The sequence below is a fragment of the Cydia strobilella genome, chromosome 1 (genome assembly GCF_947568885.1).
Source record: "Cydia strobilella chromosome 1, ilCydStro3.1, whole genome shotgun sequence".
Taxonomy (NCBI): domain Eukaryota; kingdom Metazoa; phylum Arthropoda; class Insecta; order Lepidoptera; family Tortricidae; genus Cydia; species Cydia strobilella.
In genome coordinates this window covers 4,972,801-4,993,602 of record NC_086041.1, presented here as the reverse complement: position 1 = coordinate 4,993,602, position 20,802 = coordinate 4,972,801, and the positions used below count along the sequence as shown (strand labels likewise).

Genomic DNA, 20,802 nt, shown 5'->3' with positions numbered 1-20,802 from the left:
AATAGACAATAGTCTAATTAGTCTATGCGCCGCCATAATGTCGCTTTCTGTTTTGGTATCATCTCACAATAAAGGAAATCAATTTTCATAACTTATCGATGACTTTTGTGATCATTCTTAACGCAAAACAAACACCGAATTCCAGTGTAATAAATTAAATGCTCGCAGGTAAATTATTATATCGTCTGTTATTGCATCGCATTTTGCTTAACGACTATTTTCTCTATTTTGTATTATTTTATCACTTCCTAGATTATAATCATGAACTTGAACCACAAAAAAGCCTTGTGTTCGTTAAACAATTGTGCAATTATGTCATAACATGTTTACAACAAGCGTAGTTTTAAAGGCCGCTTGATTTCGTTAGGTTCTATTAGGCAGAACAATTTTTAATTGTTGTTATTTTTAGCAATTTGGTTATATGGCATACTTTATTTTAATGATAATTCATTTGTGCTACTTGAAAATACAGTTTTTAATGTAAATTAATGAGGGAACTATTATATGCACTAGATTCTTCACTATTTTGGCAGAATGAACTGCACCACAAATTCCTAAATAGTTAAGTTATGAGTCATTAATTTGCAACTACCAAAAATGATTCAGGTGCACATAAACTAATCTAAGGCCTGCTTAGATTAATACAAACACACCCATTCTTGACAATTAGTTATTAAGTAATATGTATTGATATCCAGTTAATATATTTTGATGTTATATTTATTCCTGTACATGTAGTCTGAAGGTTAGAATTCCCTTAAAATATACCTTAAGTCCATTTCAGCCCATCATTTAAAGCTTAATAAAAAAAATCCTTTTATTATTATAGAACAGCTTTGATCCAAGTTATATTCATAGGTACATATTAAACTTTAATATAGATTGTATGTTTTTAACTAACTCCTTCCAAAATGGGCATAAATGTGCATATTCATAAATTGTCTTTACTAACTACCAACATTTAGTTCTCTGAAAAAGTAATTTGCTAAATTAAACTTTAATATAGATTGTATGTTTTTAACTAACTCCTTCCGAAATGGGCATAAATGTGCATAATCATAAATTGTCTTTACTAACTACCAACATTTAGTTCTCTGAAAAAGTAATTTGCTAAATTAAACTTTAATATAGATTGTATGTTTTTAACTAACTCCTTCCGAAATGGGCATAAATGTGCATAATCATAAATTGTCTTTACTAACTACCAACATTTAGTTCTCTGAAAAAGTAATTTGCTAAATACATGCAATCCATTAATTATTTGTTTAGTCATCAATGTCGTCATTATATTTTGATATTCAAGCTCTAACCAGATCAAAGAAAATTAAGAAGACATAGTGCTCACTCCATACATCGGTTTTGTTACCAAAAAATACTATTATTTTCGTAGTCTACATCTAGCATCAAGGAGCGGAACTCTCAGTACTGCTACTCGACAATAGATGTCTAATGCTCAACAATTTTCAGCTGATATTATAACCGGATTGATAGGAACTCTATTTTCAACTCCTTCTGCTTATAATATTAGTTATAAAATGTTGATACTTTACGTTGGATGCGAGTGTCGCGACACATGTGACAGCTAGTGTCAAATAGCAGTACTGATAGTTCCTCTACTTGACACTAGATGTGGACTACGAAAAAATTAGTATTTTTAGTAACAAAACCGATGTATGGAGTGAGCACTCTGTGTCTTCTTAATTCTCTTTGATCCAGATTCACCACTGCTAAATTACTTTCCAGCCATGAACACCACAGCTCCCACATCGGCAGACGCCTGCCTGAGTATTGTGCACTCTCTCATGTGTCACCGGCAGGGTGGAGAGAGTGAGGGCTTCTCCAAACGTGCCATAGAATCTCTCGTCAAGAAGCTCAAGGAGAAACGGGATGAGTTAGACTCGCTGATAACAGCTATCACCACAAATGGGGCGCATCCGAGCAAATGTGTTACAATACAGAGGACTTTGGATGGCAGATTACAGGTATGCCTGATACAAATAATTATTCCCTTCTATAAAATTTTATTCTTACAGGAGAAATGTAAAAAAAACCTACAAAAAAATATTACATACCAACAGAGTAGCCAGCACTTACCATGTACCCATAGGGGTAATAACCCCCAGGTTTTGAAATTATCTTATCACACCTGATATAACTCAAATGACAACCAAATTTTAAACCTCAAGGTCGTTAGACTTATATTGACCGGGATATAGACCTTGATTACCTTTTGTATTATTTATGAGCTCCCGATATTTCGACGCAGTTACATGCATCTTGTTCACGGGTCACTGAAGATTGCGGGTGGGTGTCAATATAAGTCTAGTGAAACTAACCGTGAATCATTCAAAACTCTCAAGGTCGTTTTTTGGGATTCCAGCGGTAAGTCTTGCAAAAAGCACAACTGTGCTCATAGATTCTCCTTAAAATTGAATCAATAATTAAAAATACAGTGTAAACTAATTATTCGAATATTTCAGGTTGCAGGCCGCAAAGGCTTCCCACACGTGATATACGCCCGCATATGGCGCTGGCCGGACCTGCACAAGAACGAACTCAAGCATGTCAAATTCTGCCAGTTCGCCTTCGACCTCAAGTGTGACTCGGTGTGCGTCAACCCTTACCACTATGAGCGGGTGGTATCACCAGGTATTGGTTAGTATTTGTTACACACAGTGTCTTAGCATGGAATCACTGTAATAGCTTAATGTTTCCATCAAACACCTGTCTTTCTGTATGAGTATGTATTCCATTGTAAGTTTTTAACTCAACCCAAAAAGACATGTTTCATCTTTGTCTGATAATAATCGGAGACAGTGTCATTATAAAACTGAATGTGTATTAAATGATGCCAAGAGGAAATGAAAGAAAATTCCGTATCTCGTAAGTACTTTCAGTTAGGATGAAAAGGTAATTTATGTATTTGAATTAGGATTTTACTGAACCTTTTTGTCCAGCAATGGCAACATAGTAGACTTAAATAGAAGGAGCTAAATCCAACATTAATAGTCAAGTGCCAAGAAAAACCCTTAAACCCATTGAAAGCCACGACTATCGTGCGACATTAGCCAGGTTGTTATTTCTCTTCAGATTCAATAAAGATTAAATTACAAATAATAATCTCCTTATAATTCCAGATCTCTCCGGGCTGACATTGACATCTGGCCCAAGCCGCCTAGTAAAGGACGAGTACACAGCTGGCTTGAGCGGAAATGGCATGGACATGGACACCGGCGAGTTGGTCACAATACAGGTAAATTTTATCAATTGATAGCATACTGTGTGAAAAGGATTCAATTTGGAAATGGCGTAAGTTTTCTCGGTCGTTCTCACAACATGAATTTAAGAAATATATTGAGAGATATTTTGCCGTAGGTTTGGACTATAATGGTTTTATACATTATGCAGTAACTATTTTGTTAAGTGTGTTTGACAATCCAGTATCCGAAAAACGCCGTACCAACTCCTTCAGCTATCAAATTTGCGGTTACAAAATTTACACTATTTTCATAATCCCATGAAATCATATCCTAATGTAACTTTTTTTCCAAATTAAAATGGACTCGCTCAAAATAACATCTGATTCAATCAATCGGTTTCTGGTGAATAACGAACGTTGAATTATTTAGCACCACGCCGCCGCCAGCCCGCGCCACCACCACGCGCTGCCCCACCACCACCAGCAGTTCCAGGGCACCAACATCATCATCAACCAAACGCAAGGTAACTGGGCGTTTACAAGAATTCTGTTGGGTGGAGTTGAGTATGTTGTTGTGGATATTGTGAATGTGAAGTCTAAAGTTGTAGTGTAGCAGCAAGTGTTTTCAAAAATCTTGTTTGTGTAACATTATATTTGTATCACACTTCCTGATTGTAAGCCATTTTCTTTGTGAGACCTAAATTGGCGTGTTTTTTCCTTTCAGTCTTTTATTTCGTTCGATAGTTGGATACTTCCTTTTATAAGTTGAAGTGATTGTATTTTATTTGCGATTCGCAAATTTTATTTTGCATTATTTTCGTTTGCTTTATTTTAGCGCCAGAAGGCGTTCAGAACATGTTCTCGCCGACGCTTGGGCCGCGGCCGCTCCGGCCGCCCGGGGTGCCGCAGATGGCGCAGCCTCAACAGATGCCGCAGCCTCAACAGCTGCCGCACCTCTCCCCCGGGCCCCAAATGATCTCAAACCACGGACAAATGACGCCCGGCCCGCCTCAGCTAGGTCCAGGAACGCCTCAGATGGGACCGGGAACGCCTCAAATGGGGCCGGGAACGCCTCAAATGTGCCCCGGAACGCCTCAAATGTGCCCCGGAACGCCTCAGATGGGTCCGAGCACGCCTCAAATGTGTCCGGGAACTCCTCAAATGTGCCCGGGGACTTCTCAGATGGGCCCGGGCACGCCGCAGATGGTGGCCAACACGCCGCAGATGCCGTCGCCGCGCATGGCGCCCGCGCCGACGCAGATGTCTCCAGGGACGCCGCAGATGCCCAACATAAGCCAGGGGATGTCGATACCTAGTCCGCAACAGATGGTCATGAGCCAGCAGAGGACGATAGCGCCGAAGCTCGAACCCCCGGACACTATAGACGCGAGAGCGATGTGGTTACCGAAAAGAATGAACCATTGTAAGCTTTGTTTTATTTTGCACGTATTTTGCACTTGTCACGCTTGTAAAACGTGCATTCTTCTGCTTGATTTGGAGCCTTATGTTATTGCGGATAAGGTGCATAATGGTTGTGGTTTGCAGCTGCCATGCCGGTGAGCATGTCGCCCGGCGCGACGACGCCCCTTATTGACGGACAAAACACGACGTTCTTCACGGCCGAGCAGACGAGTACTGAAACACAAATGACACAGACTATATCAGGTTAGAAGCATATTTACTGAAAAACACCTTGTACTTGTTTATATAAGATTTTGATATGGTCTATTACGGGATTTTACAATTTTTGAACAGAATTTACTCAGGTTAAAACTAGGGTTTTAGTCTGAGTAGAGCAATCGGTTCCTCGCCTGTTCTACGTCTTGAATTATATTTTACTATGTGTATGCTCTAAAAGTTCCGCATAAGCACGATAGTATGAGGAAAAGTGTGTTCGCTATTTTAAAACGAACGAATGTAGGACGGTCGTTGGAAAATGCTAACTTTCCACACTTATCACAAATACTAATTTCTATAATTTCATCTAGCGGGTCCTGTGTCGGTGTCATCAGGATCGGCCGAGAATTCCCAACAGAACGGCTTCGCCTCGGCAGGCAGTCCCGCGCCACAACCTAGTCCACTGCCGCGCACGCAGCATCAACAAGGTAATAACATGTTATACTTTTCGCAAAATTATCATCATCATATCAGCTGAAATACGTCCACTGATGGACATAGGCTGCCCCAAGAATCTCAACAACGGCCGGTCATCCCAGCCCTCTTCAATCAGTGATCAGTGTCCTCTTTGATTGGTGCTTTTTTTTGCTGCCTTCTTCGATTCGCGGTTGCCACTCAAAGTTAAAACAAGTTAAAAGGAGGGTCACCACAGGTGAAAAATTCATAAATTGTTTTACATTAAAATCAATATCTAGAGGAAAGTTCATGAATCATCATATTTTTAGGAATCAATAAAATTTTAATAGGTTTTGCATTTTTATCATTTTTGAACGTGCCTATAGTAGTAGTTTTGATCATTCCGTCACAAGGTGCTGTTCCACTCGTCACAAGCTATGAGAAGCATTTTTATTATTTTTTACAAATTGCATAAAATTCATTGCATAAATTATACATGTATTTTGCCTCGTACCTTACTTAAGCAACTCAGCAAGCTTCGTTGCTTAAACACGGTACTCGACTGAAAAGCTCTCTATTATATCACGATTGTATAAACAATAATTGTGCGTTGTCGTTGTAGGCACGTGGACGGGCAACAACACGCTGACGTACACTCAGAGCCTCGCGCCACCCGCGCCCGCGCCGCTGGACGCGCCGCCACAACACCATCACTACTGTACGTCAATTGATAACATGCCTTATGCAGATGACATAAGGCACACTCATTGCTTTGTTTGTAGTCCTTTAGCTATTTCATTTTCATCACACTCGCTTAGTAAATGTGGAATTGCACGAAGGATTAGCGGGAACTATTAAAAAAAAACGTTTTCCCTAGGGAGTTATGAAGTTTCTAGTAACACAGTATTAACAGTTTTTTGTCTTTATACTTCATTTTTGTATCGCAAGTGTGATGAAAAACATTGTGTGTAACTCTCGGGGCGTAATAATATTGCAAACTCGAGTCTATAAATCGATTTAACTATACTCTCGTTTGCAATATTTAACTTACGCCCCATGCGGCACAATGTTCTATTTTAACCCCCTCAAAAACGGAGGAGTGTTATAAGTTTTATGTGTGCATCTGTATGCTTTTCCCATCGTAGCTCTAAACGAACCGATTTTGTAATATTGTCTTTGGTTATTGGTTCAGTTTGGTTCGGTTTTATTTCAATTTCAATTTTCAATTTCAATTTTATTCAATAAAGATAACATGATCTTAATTTTTGTTAGTATATTCTTAAAAATAATGTTAGTACTTAAAAAAATTCAGGAACCGATTTCGATTTAATTTTTTTTTAGTTTTGTACAAGCGTGTGTTTTAGGAAAAAATACGCTGTGGGGCTTTTAAAACCTTGAAAACCTGGTTCTCAGTCTCACTGATCTGTACATTTTTAGAGTTCCATCTCACTCCAAATATTTTGCTATTTCGATCCCATAAAAAATAAAATGTCTCAGATTTGTCCATTTCATTACGTTACCTTTTATGTATGTATGTGTTTTTTTAACGTGCGAGAATTTTATTTTGGATTAAAAATATTTAGATCAGTACAGTTTCACTCACTATTATTTTTAGTCGCTTTTGGCGACATGTTTCGGATTCGTTGGGAGTCCTTCCTCAGGCACGAGTGTCCGCGGCGGCTGTACTCCGTGCACTACCCGCGCCGCCCGCCTCGTCGCTCGTTGCGCGCGCGCGATGAAGTCAAGCACACTGCACTGCTGATCTAAATATTTTGAAATATGTCTCACGATAGTTTAATTTCGTTTATTCTGGATTATTTTAGTATCCTACCAAAAACTCAAGACCTGTGAGAGACAAGACAGGCTTGTAAGTTTTTTAAACCTTTTTGTTGTGAAGTTTACAGCTAATTTGTGACGTTTTCAACCAAAAGGTTGTCAACGTCACTTGTCGATAAGGTTGATTTCTAATTGAAGCTATATGGAAATAGCGCCTTACTGACAAGCGACAATAAGTACCCTTTTGGTTCAACCAAAATGGCACATTTTTTTGAATACAGATAACGGCAACCCGGGCGGGCAGCCCTTGTTGTCGCAGCTCCCGGCCCCCGAGTACTGGTGCTCGGTGGCGTACTTCGAGCTAGACACGCAGGTCGGAGAGACCTTCAAAGTGCCGTCTAGCAGGCCCAACGTCACTGTAAGTCCAATTTTATTATCCATGACCGAACTACGCACGGAAAGACGGTTTATGTTTGAAAAAAAAAAAAGAAAATACATTTATGTAACGTACAAATTATTACATAAAAAAGAGAAATAAATAAAAAAAACCGGCCAAGTGCGAGTCGGACTCGCGCACCGAGGGTTCCGTACTTTTTAGTATTTGTTGTTATAGCGGCAACAGAAATACATCATCTGTGAAAATGTCAACTGTCTAGCTATGACGGTTCATGAGATACAGCCTGGTGACAGACAGACGGACAGACGGCCAGACGGACAGCGGAGTCTTAGTAATAGGGTCCCGTTTTTACCCTTTGGGTACGGAACCCTAAAAACACTAAATATTGGACACAAGTTGGACGCACTCAGTATAATGCCTCGGCAGTCCATATTTGTGCACACGAATGGATGTTTCCATTTATGTCCAAAATAAATCGGCAATTTAACAGGGTTAAATTATCACATGGCACTGCTGTTATTTTTATTTCCTAAATGCAATAAGCGTAAAAACCTAAATGTCACGATATAAATTATTGGCCTAAATGTCTCAATTCTCCCAGGTTAAGGTATCTTATTGACTGTTTAAACATTCCTGCATTAAAAAGTATTGTTTATTTCAGGTTGACGGTTACGTAGACCCTTCAGGAGGCAACAGATTTTGCCTCGGCGCTTTGAGCAACGTTCACAGAACAGAGCAGAGCGAACGCGCAAGGTATACTATAAAAATGTATACTTAGTCGTTTTAAAAAAAAACACATGCATTTTACTATCCTCGTATCCGAAATCAAAAGTATAGAGTTTAACTCGGGTGAAACACATCATTTCAGCCTCGGACCATTAGCGCTCTCACTGCGTTCGAGTGCCAAACAACCTCGGCAGAAATAAGTGCCTTTCACCCCTTGGTTAACAATGTATTATATATCTTTATCGTATCTTTTATACCCGTACTTCTGTCTCCACACTCCACAGACTGCACATCGGCAAGGGCGTGCAGCTGGACCTGCGCGGTGAGGGCGACGTGTGGCTGCGCTGCCTGTCCGAGCACTCCGTGTTCGTGCAGTCCTACTACCTGGACCGCGAGGCGGGCCGGGCCCCGGGCGACGCGGTGCACAAGATATACCCCTCCGCCTGCATCAAGGTACGGTACAGGTCTGTGTCCACAGACTGCACAGCGGCAAGGGCGTGCAGCTGGACCTGCGCGGTGAGGGCGACGTGTGGCTGCGCTGCCTGTCCGAGCACTCCGTGTTCGTGCAGTCCTACTACCTGGACCGCGAGGCGGGCCGGGCCCCGGGCGACGCGGTGCACAAGATATACCCCTCCGCCTGCATCAAGGTACGGTACAGGTCTGTGTCCACAGACTGCACAGCGGCAAGGGCGTGCAGCTGGACCTGCGCGGTGAGGGCGACGTGTGGCTGCGCTGCCTGTCCGAGCACTCCGTGTTCGTGCAGTCCTACTACCTGGACCGCGAGGCGGGCCGGGCCCCGGGCGACGCGGTGCACAAGATATACCCCTCCGCCTGCATCAAGGTACGGTACAGGTCTGTGTCCACAGACTGCACAGCGGCAAGGGCGTGCAGCTGGACCTGCGCGGTGAGGGCGACGTGTGGCTGCGCTGCCTGTCCGAGCACTCCGTGTTCGTGCAGTCCTACTACCTGGACCGCGAGGCGGGCCGGGCCCCGGGCGACGCGGTGCACAAGATATACCCCTCCGCCTGCATCAAGGTACGGTACAGGTCTGTGTCCACAGACTGCACAGCGGCAAGGGCGTGCAGCTGGACCTGCGCGGTGAGGGCGACGTGTGGCTGCGCTGCCTGTCCGAGCACTCCGTGTTCGTGCAGTCCTACTACCTGGACCGCGAGGCGGGCCGGGCCCCGGGCGACGCGGTGCACAAGATATACCCCTCCGCCTCCATCAAGGTACGGTACAGGTCTGTGTCCACAGACTGCACAGCGGCAAGGGCGTGCAGCTGGACCTGCGCGGTGAGGGCGACGTGTGGCTGCGCTGCCTGTCCGAGCACTCCGTGTTCGTGCAGTCCTACTACCTGGACCGCGAGGCGGGCCGGGCCCCGGGCGACGCGGTGCACAAGATATACCCCTCCGCCTGCATCAAGGTACGGTACAGGTCTGTGTCCACAGACTGCACAGCGGCAAGGGCGTGCAGCTGGACCTGCGCGGTGAGGGCGACGTGTGGCTGCGCTGCCTGTCCGAGCACTCCGTGTTCGTGCAGTCCTACTACCTGGACCGCGAGGCGGGCCGGGCCCCGGGCGACGCGGTGCACAAGATATACCCCTCCGCCTGCATCAAGGTACGGTACAGGTCTGTGTCCACAGACTGCACAGCGGCAAGGGCGTGCAGCTGGACCTGCGCGGTGAGGGCGACGTGTGGCTGCGCTGCCTGTCCGAGCACTCCGTGTTCGTGCAGTCCTACTACCTGGACCGCGAGGCGGGCCGGGCCCCGGGCGACGCGGTGCACAAGATATACCCCTCCGCCTGCATCAAGGTACGGTACAGGTCTGTGTCCACAGACTGCACAGCGGCAAGGGCGTGCAGCTGGACCTGCGCGGTGAGGGCGACGTGTGGCTGCGCTGCCTGTCCGAGCACTCCGTGTTCGTGCAGTCCTACTACCTGGACCGCGAGGCGGGCCGGGCCCCGGGCGACGCGGTGCACAAGATATACCCCTCCGCCTGCATCAAGGTACGGTACAGGTCTGTGTCCACAGACTGCACAGCGGCAAGGGCGTGCAGCTGGACCTGCGCGGTGAGGGCGACGTGTGGCTGCGCTGCCTGTCCGAGCACTCCGTGTTCGTGCAGTCCTACTACCTGGACCGCGAGGCGGGCCGGGCCCCGGGCGACGCGGTGCACAAGATATACCCCTCCGCCTGCATCAAGGTACGGTACAGGTTTATACTGAAAACTAGAAAGACGTAATACAGTCTTACAGAAAACATTGTAAGAATAACTTACTGGTACAGAGCACGATTAGCCGGGTCCACACAGAGCGAGCATACGCGCGAGGCAATTTCCTCGCGCACAAAACCGCCAGTGTAGTGAGGCGTCGCGCGCTGGGCACGTCTAAAAATGTCGGTACAACACGCGCGCCTCGGCCGAGGCACGTCTACATTGGCCGTTTTGTGCGCGATGAAATTGCTTCGTGCGTATGCTCGCTCTGTGTGGACCTGGCTATTTACAATTTTCCGAGCCCGAAACGGCATTACGATTTTACGTTATGCGAATCTCACATTTCAGTCTTAACATGATGAAATTTAATCCTATCACACTCGCTATTTGCTAGGACTTTGTACTCTTTGTAGCGAGCAATTGGAAGGCCGGCCCGCGGCGACCCCGCAACAAAATCACTATGTTATGTTTAGAAAAGCAGCGTCGAATTCCTACGCTTGTGCAGCAAACCTAACTCATATTTATTATAATAATTTTGGCAGGTGTTCGACCTACGGCAGTGCCACCGACAGATGCAGTCTCAGGCCGCGACGGCGCAGGCCGCGGCCGCCGCGCAGGCCGCCGCCGTCGCCGGACACATCCAGCCCGCGCACCCAGGCATGAACAAGTGTTAGTACACACTAGTACACAGTGCAGCATCCCGCTCCACCCCCACCCCCACCCCCGCCGTCGCCGGACACATCCAGCCCGCGCACCCAGGCATGAACAAGTGTTAGTACACACTAGTACACAGTGCAGCATCCCGCTCCACCCCCACCCCCACCCCCGCCCCCGCCGTCGCCTGACACATCCAGCCCGCGCACCCAGGCATGAACAAGTGTTAGTACACACTAGTACACAGTGCAGCATCCCGCTCCACCCCCACCCCCACCCCCGCCGTCGCCGGACACATCCAGCCCGCGCACCCAGGCATGAACAAGTGTTAGTACACACTAGTACACAGTGCAGCATCCCGCTCCACCCCCACCCCCACCCCCGCCCCCGCCGTCGCCTGACACATCCAGCCCGCGCACCCAGGCATGAACAAGTGTTAGTACACACTAGTACACAGTGCAGCATCCCGCTCCACCCCCACCCCCACCCCCGCCGTCGCCGGACACATCCAGCCCGCGCACCCAGGCATGAACAAGTGTTAGTACACACTAGTACACAGTGCAGCATCCCGCTCCACCCCCACCCCCACCCCCGCCGTCGCCGGACACATCCAGCCCGCGCACCCAGGCATGAACAAGTGTTAGTACACACTAGTACACAGTGCAGCATCCCGCTCCACCCCCACCCCCACCCCCGCCCCCGCCGTCGCCTGACACATCCAGCCCGCGCACCCAGGCATGAACAAGTGTTAGTACACACTAGTACACAGTGCAGCATCCCGCTCCACCCCCACCCCCACCCCCGCCGTCGCCGGACACATCCAGCCCGCGCACCCAGGCATGAACAAGTGTTAGTACACACTAGTACACAGTGCAGCATCCCGCTCCACCCCCACCCCCACCCCCGCCCCCGCCGTCGCCTGACACATCCAGCCCGCGCACCCAGGCATGAACAAGTGTTAGTACACACTAGTACACAGTGCAGCATCCCGCTCCACCCCCACCCCCACCCCCGCCGTCGCCGGACACATCCAGCCCGCGCACCCAGGCATGAACAAGTGTTAGTACACACTAGTACACAGTGCAGCATCCCGCTCCACCCCCACCCCCACCCCCGCCCCCGCCGTCGCCTGACACATCCAGCCCGCGCACCCAGGCATGAACAAGTGTTAGTACACACTAGTACACAGTGCAGCATCCCGCTCCACCCCCACCCCCACCCCCGCCGTCGCCGGACACATCCAGCCCGCGCACCCAGGCATGAACAAGTGTTAGTACACACTAGTACACAGTGCAGCATCCCGCTCCACCCCCACCCCCACCCCCGCCGTCGCCGGACACATCCAGCCCGCGCACCCAGGCATGAACAAGTGTTAGTACACACTAGTACACAGTGCAGCATCCCGCTCCACCCCCACCCCCACCCCCGCCGTCGCCGGACACATCCAGCCCGCGCACCCAGGCATGAACAAGTGTTAGTACACACTAGTACACAGTGCAGCATCCCGCTCCACCCCCACCCCCACCCCCGCCGTCGCCGGACACATCCAGCCCGCGCACCCAGGCATGAACAAGTGTTAGTACACACTAGTACACAGTGCAGCATCCCGCTCCACCCCCACCCCCACCCCCGCCGTCGCCGTACACATCCAGCCCGCGCACCCAGGCATGAACAAGTGTTAGTACACACTAGTACACAGTGCAGCAACCCTTTCATTACTTCCCTTACCCATACCTTCAAATACTCTTACAAAACCCTTATCATCCGCTCACCAACACCTTGCATATTGCTTATAAGGGTTAGCCTTATAAAGGGCTTCCTTTTAGCATATAAGCGTGCTAATTTAAGTCGTCTACCTTGTTCATAAATCACACATTACTTCGAATCCGAGCGATCGTCGGCGGCGGCAGCTGCGTTCTTTGACTAGGCACGTATTTTCTTTCCTTTTCATACACTATCGTAGATATATACTAATCCTGTCTCTTTCACGCAAGGCTGAAAGGCGATTACCAAAAGGAAACCTTTATAAAAAGCGCTTAAAGATAAGGGTAACCCTTATTAAGGGCTAGCCTTATTTTTGGTTAGCTTTTCGGTAAGGGTATGAATGGACTTGCAGTACAAAAGGGAAAGTCTTTCAATGTGTTAGCCGTATTTAAGGGACGCCCATTGAAAGTGTTTTATCGCGGAAAGGGTTGTCCGGTCCCTGGTACACACTAGTACACAGTGCAGCATCCCGTCCCCACCCCCACCCCCACCAGTCATTCGTGCTTCTGATATTTCCTAGGTAACAAAAGATTGCAGCGCCATCCGCGTTGAGCTCATTCGTTTAAAAATGTGTTGATCTAGATAGGTAATGTAACCTCTTGTAATGTTGCAGGTCTAACAGCAGCGGCGGGCATCGGCGTGGACGACCTGCGGCGGCTGTGCATCGTGCGCCTGTCCTTCGTCAAGGGCTGGGGGCCAGACTACCCGCGCACCTCCATCAAGGAGACCCCCTGCTGGGTCGAGGTCCATCTCCACAGGTACTGCTCTGACGATCACAGTAGGCTTGTGCCTGCTCGGTCACTACACAGAGCGCGCCACTCTCGGTTAATCGGTCAAATGAACTAGTTTGGTCTTTTAGTTCTAGTTCAGTTCGGTCATTGAGAGCTGGGTCAGCTGGGAATGATCAGGAATCGGTTTTATATTTGTTTTTATTATATATTTAGTAAGTATCTGAATGATGATTAAACATTAAACACCTTGACACAATAAGAAGAAAATTAGACTTTTCATTCCTAACACTTCTTGGTTCATGACCGACACAAGCCTAGATCGTGTGCCTGTCTTTCGTCAAGGGCTGGGGGCCCGATTATACCCCCGCACGGAAGGTGAAATTCGGCCCAGCTTGAGCTTAGTGTTAGTTCTTATGACTCACGACAGTTTAAATTCAAAATGTAAATCCTAACCTTGTATTTCAGGGCCCTGCAGCTCCTCGACGAGGTGCTGCACACGATGCCGATCGACGGGCCGCGGAACAACATCGAGTAGGAGTTGATCGGCTTCTTTTGAGGCCTTCACGACACCACACATGTGCAAGTTTGTTTCACACGCGCGCCGGCGTATCGTGCCCGCGCTTTTATCGCTTACCGCTGTGGATAACATATTCGTCAATAGGGAATATTACCAAAGGTGCGAAACTGCTCGCTTCGGGCAAACTCGGTTCCGTTCGGATCAGCATTGCTCCGAGAAATTATTAGGGTTGGCACAACTTGATGTCCCTTTGCGTTTGCGCAATTTTCACAACCCTAAATAGCCGAAAGGGATAGTGCCATATATTAGAAAGGGACAGACCGCTGTCAAACTTCGGATTTGTAGGAAGTTTCCCTTCTGTACGGTAGCACTATTATTTATTCTGTGATATTACGCTAAACTCTGCGTAGAGGGCGTCACTAGCACAATCACAGGGCCAACCTCGAAACACGAAAATCTAAAGTTCGGTTTCTGCCTCTCTATCACTTGCATATTCGATCGATAGAAGAAGATAACAACATTTCGATTTTCTCGTTTCGCAGTAGGCCACCTGTAAACAAACCGCCTTGAAGCATCAATGTCATAGTGAAAACTTGTCAAAAAACTGTGTGGCATCTGTGTGGTTTAGGATGTGCTAGTGCTGCACTCTGGCGGAAGAACATTGCAGTAATATTCCCTATTGTCACAATCGTTCTGTAGTAAAAATTGCTCAGAAGGTAGTCAAATCTCTCTCAGACTTATAAAAACTTAACGGAGAATTCCGTGAATATCGTAATTCGAAATACTATTTCGCGTCTCAGGCGAAAAGTGAATGAACGATGAAAATGGAGATGTCAATCTTCTAATGTTTGCGATAGCTTCCAAGGTCCAGCCATAAAATGGATAACGTCGTTATCACTATTTTTAAATATCAGGATTCGAATTACAAAAACAATCGCTGTATTATTGGGCCATCTAAAATGAGGACGCAAGGAGAAGTCTTTTAGTTGACTCTATTGAGTGCCCTGTTTTCTGGTATAAAGGCAGAACAGTGCTAAACATAACCTGTCAAACTGTAGTCTTTTGCATTGTAAGCTACATAATTACATTTTTAAATCCTTTGAATGCCACGCCTATCGTGTGCGGCGCGTCATGCACGATGTTTATTGGGTTGTAGCCGCGGCCTATCGTGTGCGGCGCGTCATGCACGATGTTTATTGGGTTGTAGCCGCGGCCTATCGTGTGCGGCGCGTCATGCACGATGTTTATTGGGTTGTAGCCGCGGCCTATCGTGTGCGGCGCGTCATGCACGATGTTTATTGGGTTGTAGCCGCGGCCTATCGTGTGCGGCGCGTCATGCACGATGTTTATTGGGTTGTAGCCGCGGCCTATCGTGTGCGGCGCGTCATGCACGATGTTTATTGGGTTGTAGCCGCGGCCTATCGTGTGCGGCGCGTCATGCACGATGTTTATTGGGTTGTAGCCGCGGCCTATCGTGTGCGGCGCGTCATGCACGATGTTTATTGGGTTGTAGCCGCGGCCTATCGTGTGCGGCGCGTCATGCACGATGTTTATTGCGCGTCAATTGACGTCTTTGGCGCTCAAAGGGTTAATACCAACATCTGAACGTAACGGCGAATATGTCTTTACCGTGGAAATGAACAAGCGATAAAAGTGCAGCCGTTATATCCGCGATGGACGCTCTCCGAGTGATGTGAACCGTGACGGTGCAGCTTTAAACCTTATGCCATATAGCATTTAAGTTCACTTTCCTACAAAACAAATCTTTAGGACCCCTGTCTTCCAAATTTTTTTTATAACTAATAATAAATCTTTGCGAAACAAACATTGCACATTTAAGAGAATGTGCAGCGCTCGTGTCTAAAGAAAGGTGAACTAATCAGTTATGTCTTGTATTTATTTACGTTTAGGATAAACGCTAACATAGGTTTTATGTTTACAGTATTGAGACGGAACATACTAAAGAACACTAAGCGATCTCAGTATAATATTTTTTCACAAATCCTATATGAGGTAGATATTAGCAGAGACGTGTGGATAATAATGACCTTTAAAGTTTTTTTGTATCTGGAGAGGTTTCACTAGATGGCGTTGTAAGTAGTAAATGGTGGTCTCGAAGCCAACATAAACCTATATAATTCTTAGTCGTTATTATTTTATCGTCTCTGACATTAGTATAAAGATTCGACGGAAACTGGTTGCTCAAGCGAGTCTGTGAGGTTACTTGTCGAGTTTATAATAATTTACTAACAGCGATACCAAAATAAGGCATTTTCTTAAATATAAAGTACACTAGTGTAAGTTTAAATATCACAAGACATAATTATGGTTCAACTTGAAAGAAGCCAAATGGGAATTAGCTTTGTATAGGGTAAGATAAATTACAGACGTAGTAATTGTTTTCCATCGTATTTTCTTGGAAATGTTCGTATTTGTTCAGTCAATGTCAGTACTTTTTGTACGTACGTACGTACGTTCGCAAGTTTCCGTGAAAATACGATGGAAAACAGTTATGCACTACATGTGTAGTGTGTTGTAAGGTAAGGTAGTTATGGTTACACAGTAATTTATGATAGTTATACTTTAAAATGTTTATACGTAGAGGTAGCGCGGGGCGCGGATTAGGATAGGGATAGAATGTGCCTGCTGGAGGGGTTGCACACTAAATACCTACATACAAATATTTCAACAGAAAATTGTAATGATAACGTTCGAGGGACGACATCTTCATACTATTTGGCAGCTACCAACTGTCAAGTAAGCAATAAGTGTGTCCCACTCCCACTAGGGCGGCGCCACAATCATGCTCGAAGCGAATGGAAACAACAGTAGTACAGATTGGCAGTTAACCTTATAAAAATACATTTTTATTCATTTAGTTGATTCGCTGGACCACTAAGCAATAAGCATGCAAAGTAAAGAAAAAAGTATGCATTCAAATTATTTAAGTTCAGTTGAAGTGTAAAAGTTGAATGTAATTTTGTGTTATACTTTTATGTAATTTTGTGGAGGCTATAACATCAATTTTAAAATACATATGTTTTGTGTTGCTAGTACAACGGAAGTGCCCGCAACCCCTCTAATAAGATGTTGAAAATGGATCTGTGATGTTGTAACGAATAAAGTATATGTAGGGCGCCCCGCGGTGAGGATAATGCTATTTTCAAATAAATACAACTAACAAATGACATATTTTGTGTACGGAATCGCAAACGATTGTAATAGACTTAAGTAATATGTAACGTGTTTTTGAAACTTTTTAAGTATTTTGAGATTTTCATAGTTGGCTTAAGATTTTGCTTTAATTATTTTAACTCGGCAGATTTACGATATCTTGTGTTGAATGATTTTATTAGTTACTGTTGGTATAGTGTTTTGGTTTCATTTTTTACGATTTTGTAAATATTATTATATGAAAACTGTGAGTTTTTTGTCTATGTAAAATTTACATTTTATTGATATTTTGTAATTTTTATTAATTACGATATGATTTACTCGAGGCGGCAGTCGCTGTTTAATTCGTTGATCGAATTGATTTACTTTTACGAATAACCATATATTGTTTATTATTTTGTTATTGCTATTGACATATTTACGTTTCGCTACGGAATTTTACATTTGTTTGTTACCAATGAATTTGTACAGAATCGTAGTACGCGAGTTGTATATAGTACAATCTTAAAAATAAAAAATATTTTTTACAAACGCGAGAACAGAGGCTCTACCGGGAAAAGGGAAATTTCAAATTTATTTATCTGCCTCTCTATCGCTCGAATGTGCAAGAGTGATAGAGAGGCAGATATCGTTTTTAAATTTTGTTGACGGTAGGGTCTCAAGCGTTACTTAGAAATTACGATTATTCATTAAATGTTCTCTTAGAAGGCTTACACAAAATCGTTTATCGAAAATACCTCTACATAGTGATCAAAAGGATTCAAAGGGTTTTAGATGATATTAAAAGTATGGCGGTAAGTTTTTTAATGATGTTGAAGTTTTGAATAAATTCAAATTCTACATGCCACAGTTATAAGAGAGCTACCGTGTTTGGAGTCTGTCGTACTATTTATTAAGAATCATTGACTGCAGTTATTGGGGTTATACTAAAGTTGTCCAAAGTTGTGAACTAATATAATTATGTTGTTCAGATTTTGAACGTAACTTGCCGCTTTTGTAAATACTGCGAACCGAAGCCTTGTTGAAGACAACGTGGTCGGGAATACAATAAAATTACGTGTCACTGACGACATCTTCTGTTTTATTTATAACCTTTCGTATTGTTGTATTTGTTGCTAGGCCTTGCAGTGTTATTGATGACAGACTCATTCCAGTTTCATTTTTTTTCGTCTCCGGATAAGCTATATGCATGCCAAGTTTGATGGTTTCTGCCGGATAGGACCATACTTTCGCATAAGAAAATAACTCCAACTGTTATTTGTTCTTTCTTATTCTTTATCAGGGACCGGAACCAGTTACCAATAAAGGGGTATTAGGGTTTGTGATAACCATATCGTTAACTTACCCGAATGAAAGGGTAGGATAACGAAATCAATAGTTAATTTTGGGTAAGCGCTTAGCATATAAAAAAACGTATCAAGTGATTTTAGAACGCGATCAAGATATTTTAATATGTACCTTTACCTATTTAACCCTATTCGACAAGGAAATCACAGTCATTATAATTGTTTCCATATCGAAAGGCAGAAACACAATGATAGATGACAGGGTAACCATATAATCTGTAACTATTTGAAAGGGTTACTGTTTCGAAAAGATTATTCAAATTAAGGGGTTTCCCGACCCCTGTCTAGATGTTTATTTTATAATAAAAATAGAAGTAATTAATGTTTATTATTACTTATATTTACACTGCATAGTTTTCAAATGATTATTATTTTTTACATGGAGAATCAACAGCTATAACTATGCTAATAACGACTTATATATTACTTTTATTGTTGGGGTGTTGTGGGCCTGTGAGTGTCACGTCGACCAAGCAGTGATCTATTGTGACGGCCCTTTAAAGTTCGTTACTAATGCCCGTTGAGTCCAGAAAATTCCAGATTCTTTGGGCCGTAATGTTCTGTACCTCATAGGGTTGCAGTATGTGCCGCCCTAAGTGGATACTTCTTTTTGACATTAGTGGTCCACAGGAACAGGGAATGTGCATTGCAGTCTCCTCTGATTCCTGGCAGAACCTGCATGTCGCATCCTGTTTCTTCCCAATTCGGAACATGTGTTTGTTCAACTTACAGTGTCCAGTCAATATTCTAGTCACTGCGCAGGTTTTATATCTTTTGAGCCTTAGAAGCTCCTTAGCAGTTTTGCCGTTGAACCCTTTGATTAGAGCTTTCGAGTGTTCTTGTCCTTTGACGAACTTCCACCAATCGATTGCTCTCGTTTTTTCTATGTTGCTGAGCAGAGAGTATGCATCCCGTTTTGTGATTCCACAGAACGGTTCTGGGCCGACCAGGGGTGTGTCTGCGCCCTTTCTAGCAAGTTCGTCCGCTTCTTCGTTTCCGTTAATGTCGGAGTGCCCTGGTACCCATCTAAGTATGACTTTGTTGGAGTTAGCCAGTGCATTTAGGTTTGTTTTACAGTTCTGGACTAGTTTTGAGTTTGACTCGAGGGAATCTAGTGCCAGCAGAGCAGCCTGGCTGTCTGAGTTGATGTAGATATGATGGTGTCTTAGGTTTCTATCCAGGTTAAGCTCCGCACATTTGTTGATGGCGAAGACTTCTGCCTGGAAGATTGATGCCTGTGTGCCCATGCTGACGCTAGCTCTGAGCTTAGGTCTCTCACCATAGATCCCACATCCTACATCATTGCCTTTCTTGGAACCATCCGTGTACCAAATATGGCTTCCCTCTTCGACGTACATTTGGTCGTTGGTCCATTTGTCTCTAGGAGGGATTTCTACTGTGTACAGTTTGGTAAAATTACATTCGGTGTGCGTGTCATCAGTGGGCATGCTAAGGGTTCTATTTGCAAAAACCCAGGCCTTTAGTTTGGTTAATGCTTGAGAGCGCCATTTTGGCCTGTTTAGCGTGCATATTCTGTAGACGCACTGCTTGGCCTCCTTTTGCACGTGCAGGTGGAGTGGTATAATGTCCAGCAGTGCGTCTAGGGCCGCTCCCGGTGTCGAGGAGAAGGCGCCTGTTGCGGTTAAACAAGCCGTGCGTTGCAGGCTGTTTAGAGTATCTATCGCCGTCTTTTGGCTGGTTTTGTTACACCAGACTGCGGAGGCATAGGTGATAATGGGCCTCACTACCGCTGTGTACAACCACATAGCAATTTGGGGTCTTATGCCCCATCTTGCTCCTGCCATTCGACAGCATGACCACATGGCCATTTTTGCTTTTTGTATAATATTTCTCAAGTGAGGGTTCCAAGTTAACTTTTGGTCGAAAGTGACCCCTAGATACTTGACCTCTTCTGAGAACGGTATTATTTGTCCATTAAGTCTTGGTTGTGTAAGCTTTTCCAGCTTTCGTTTCCTTGTGAATGGTACTATTACAGTCTTGCTCGGATTAATGGACAAGTCATTTTCTCTACACCATTTGAATATAGTGTTTAGAGCTCCTTGCATTAGGTTGGAAATCGTGTGGAGGCAAGGGCCTTTGACAATGACTACCAGGTCGTCGGCATATCCCTGTGTGTCATAGTCGTGGCCTGACATAATTGCAAGAAGTTGGTCCACTGCTAGGGTCCATAATAGTGGGGATAGAACGCCTCCTTGTGGACACCCTTTTGTGGTATA

The 20,802-nt window shown here is 45.1% G+C and overlaps 1 protein-coding gene across 1 annotated transcript; it reads left to right on the top strand.

Annotated features, from left to right (window-relative positions):
* The first annotated feature begins 24 nt into the window (after nucleotides 1-24).
* LOC134754142 (mothers against decapentaplegic homolog 4) lies at nucleotides 25-18,289 on the top strand. The gene is made up of 15 exons (XM_063690281.1): nucleotides 25-168; nucleotides 1,744-1,982; nucleotides 2,481-2,655; nucleotides 3,138-3,253; nucleotides 3,630-3,723; nucleotides 4,035-4,622; nucleotides 4,745-4,864; nucleotides 5,188-5,304; nucleotides 5,895-5,990; nucleotides 7,330-7,466; nucleotides 8,107-8,198; nucleotides 8,456-8,624; nucleotides 10,922-11,048; nucleotides 13,411-13,555; nucleotides 13,994-18,289. Exons 1-15 carry the CDS (start codon nucleotides 159-161, stop codon nucleotides 14,061-14,063), a joined length of 2,295 nt encoding a protein of 764 aa, XP_063546351.1. The 5' UTR covers nucleotides 25-158; the 3' UTR covers nucleotides 14,064-18,289.
* The last annotated feature ends 2,513 nt before the right edge of the window (nucleotides 18,290-20,802 follow it).

Bases quoted from the DNA above. Each gene is read 5' to 3' on its own strand.
- LOC134754142 (XM_063690281.1), top strand. The intron at 4,865-5,187 runs GTTAGAAGCATA...AATTTCATCTAG, and splicing joins AATGACACAGACTATATCAG to CGGGTCCTGTGTCGGTGTCA. The intron at 5,991-7,329 runs GTACGTCAATTG...TTTTGAATACAG, and splicing joins GCCACAACACCATCACTACT to ATAACGGCAACCCGGGCGGG.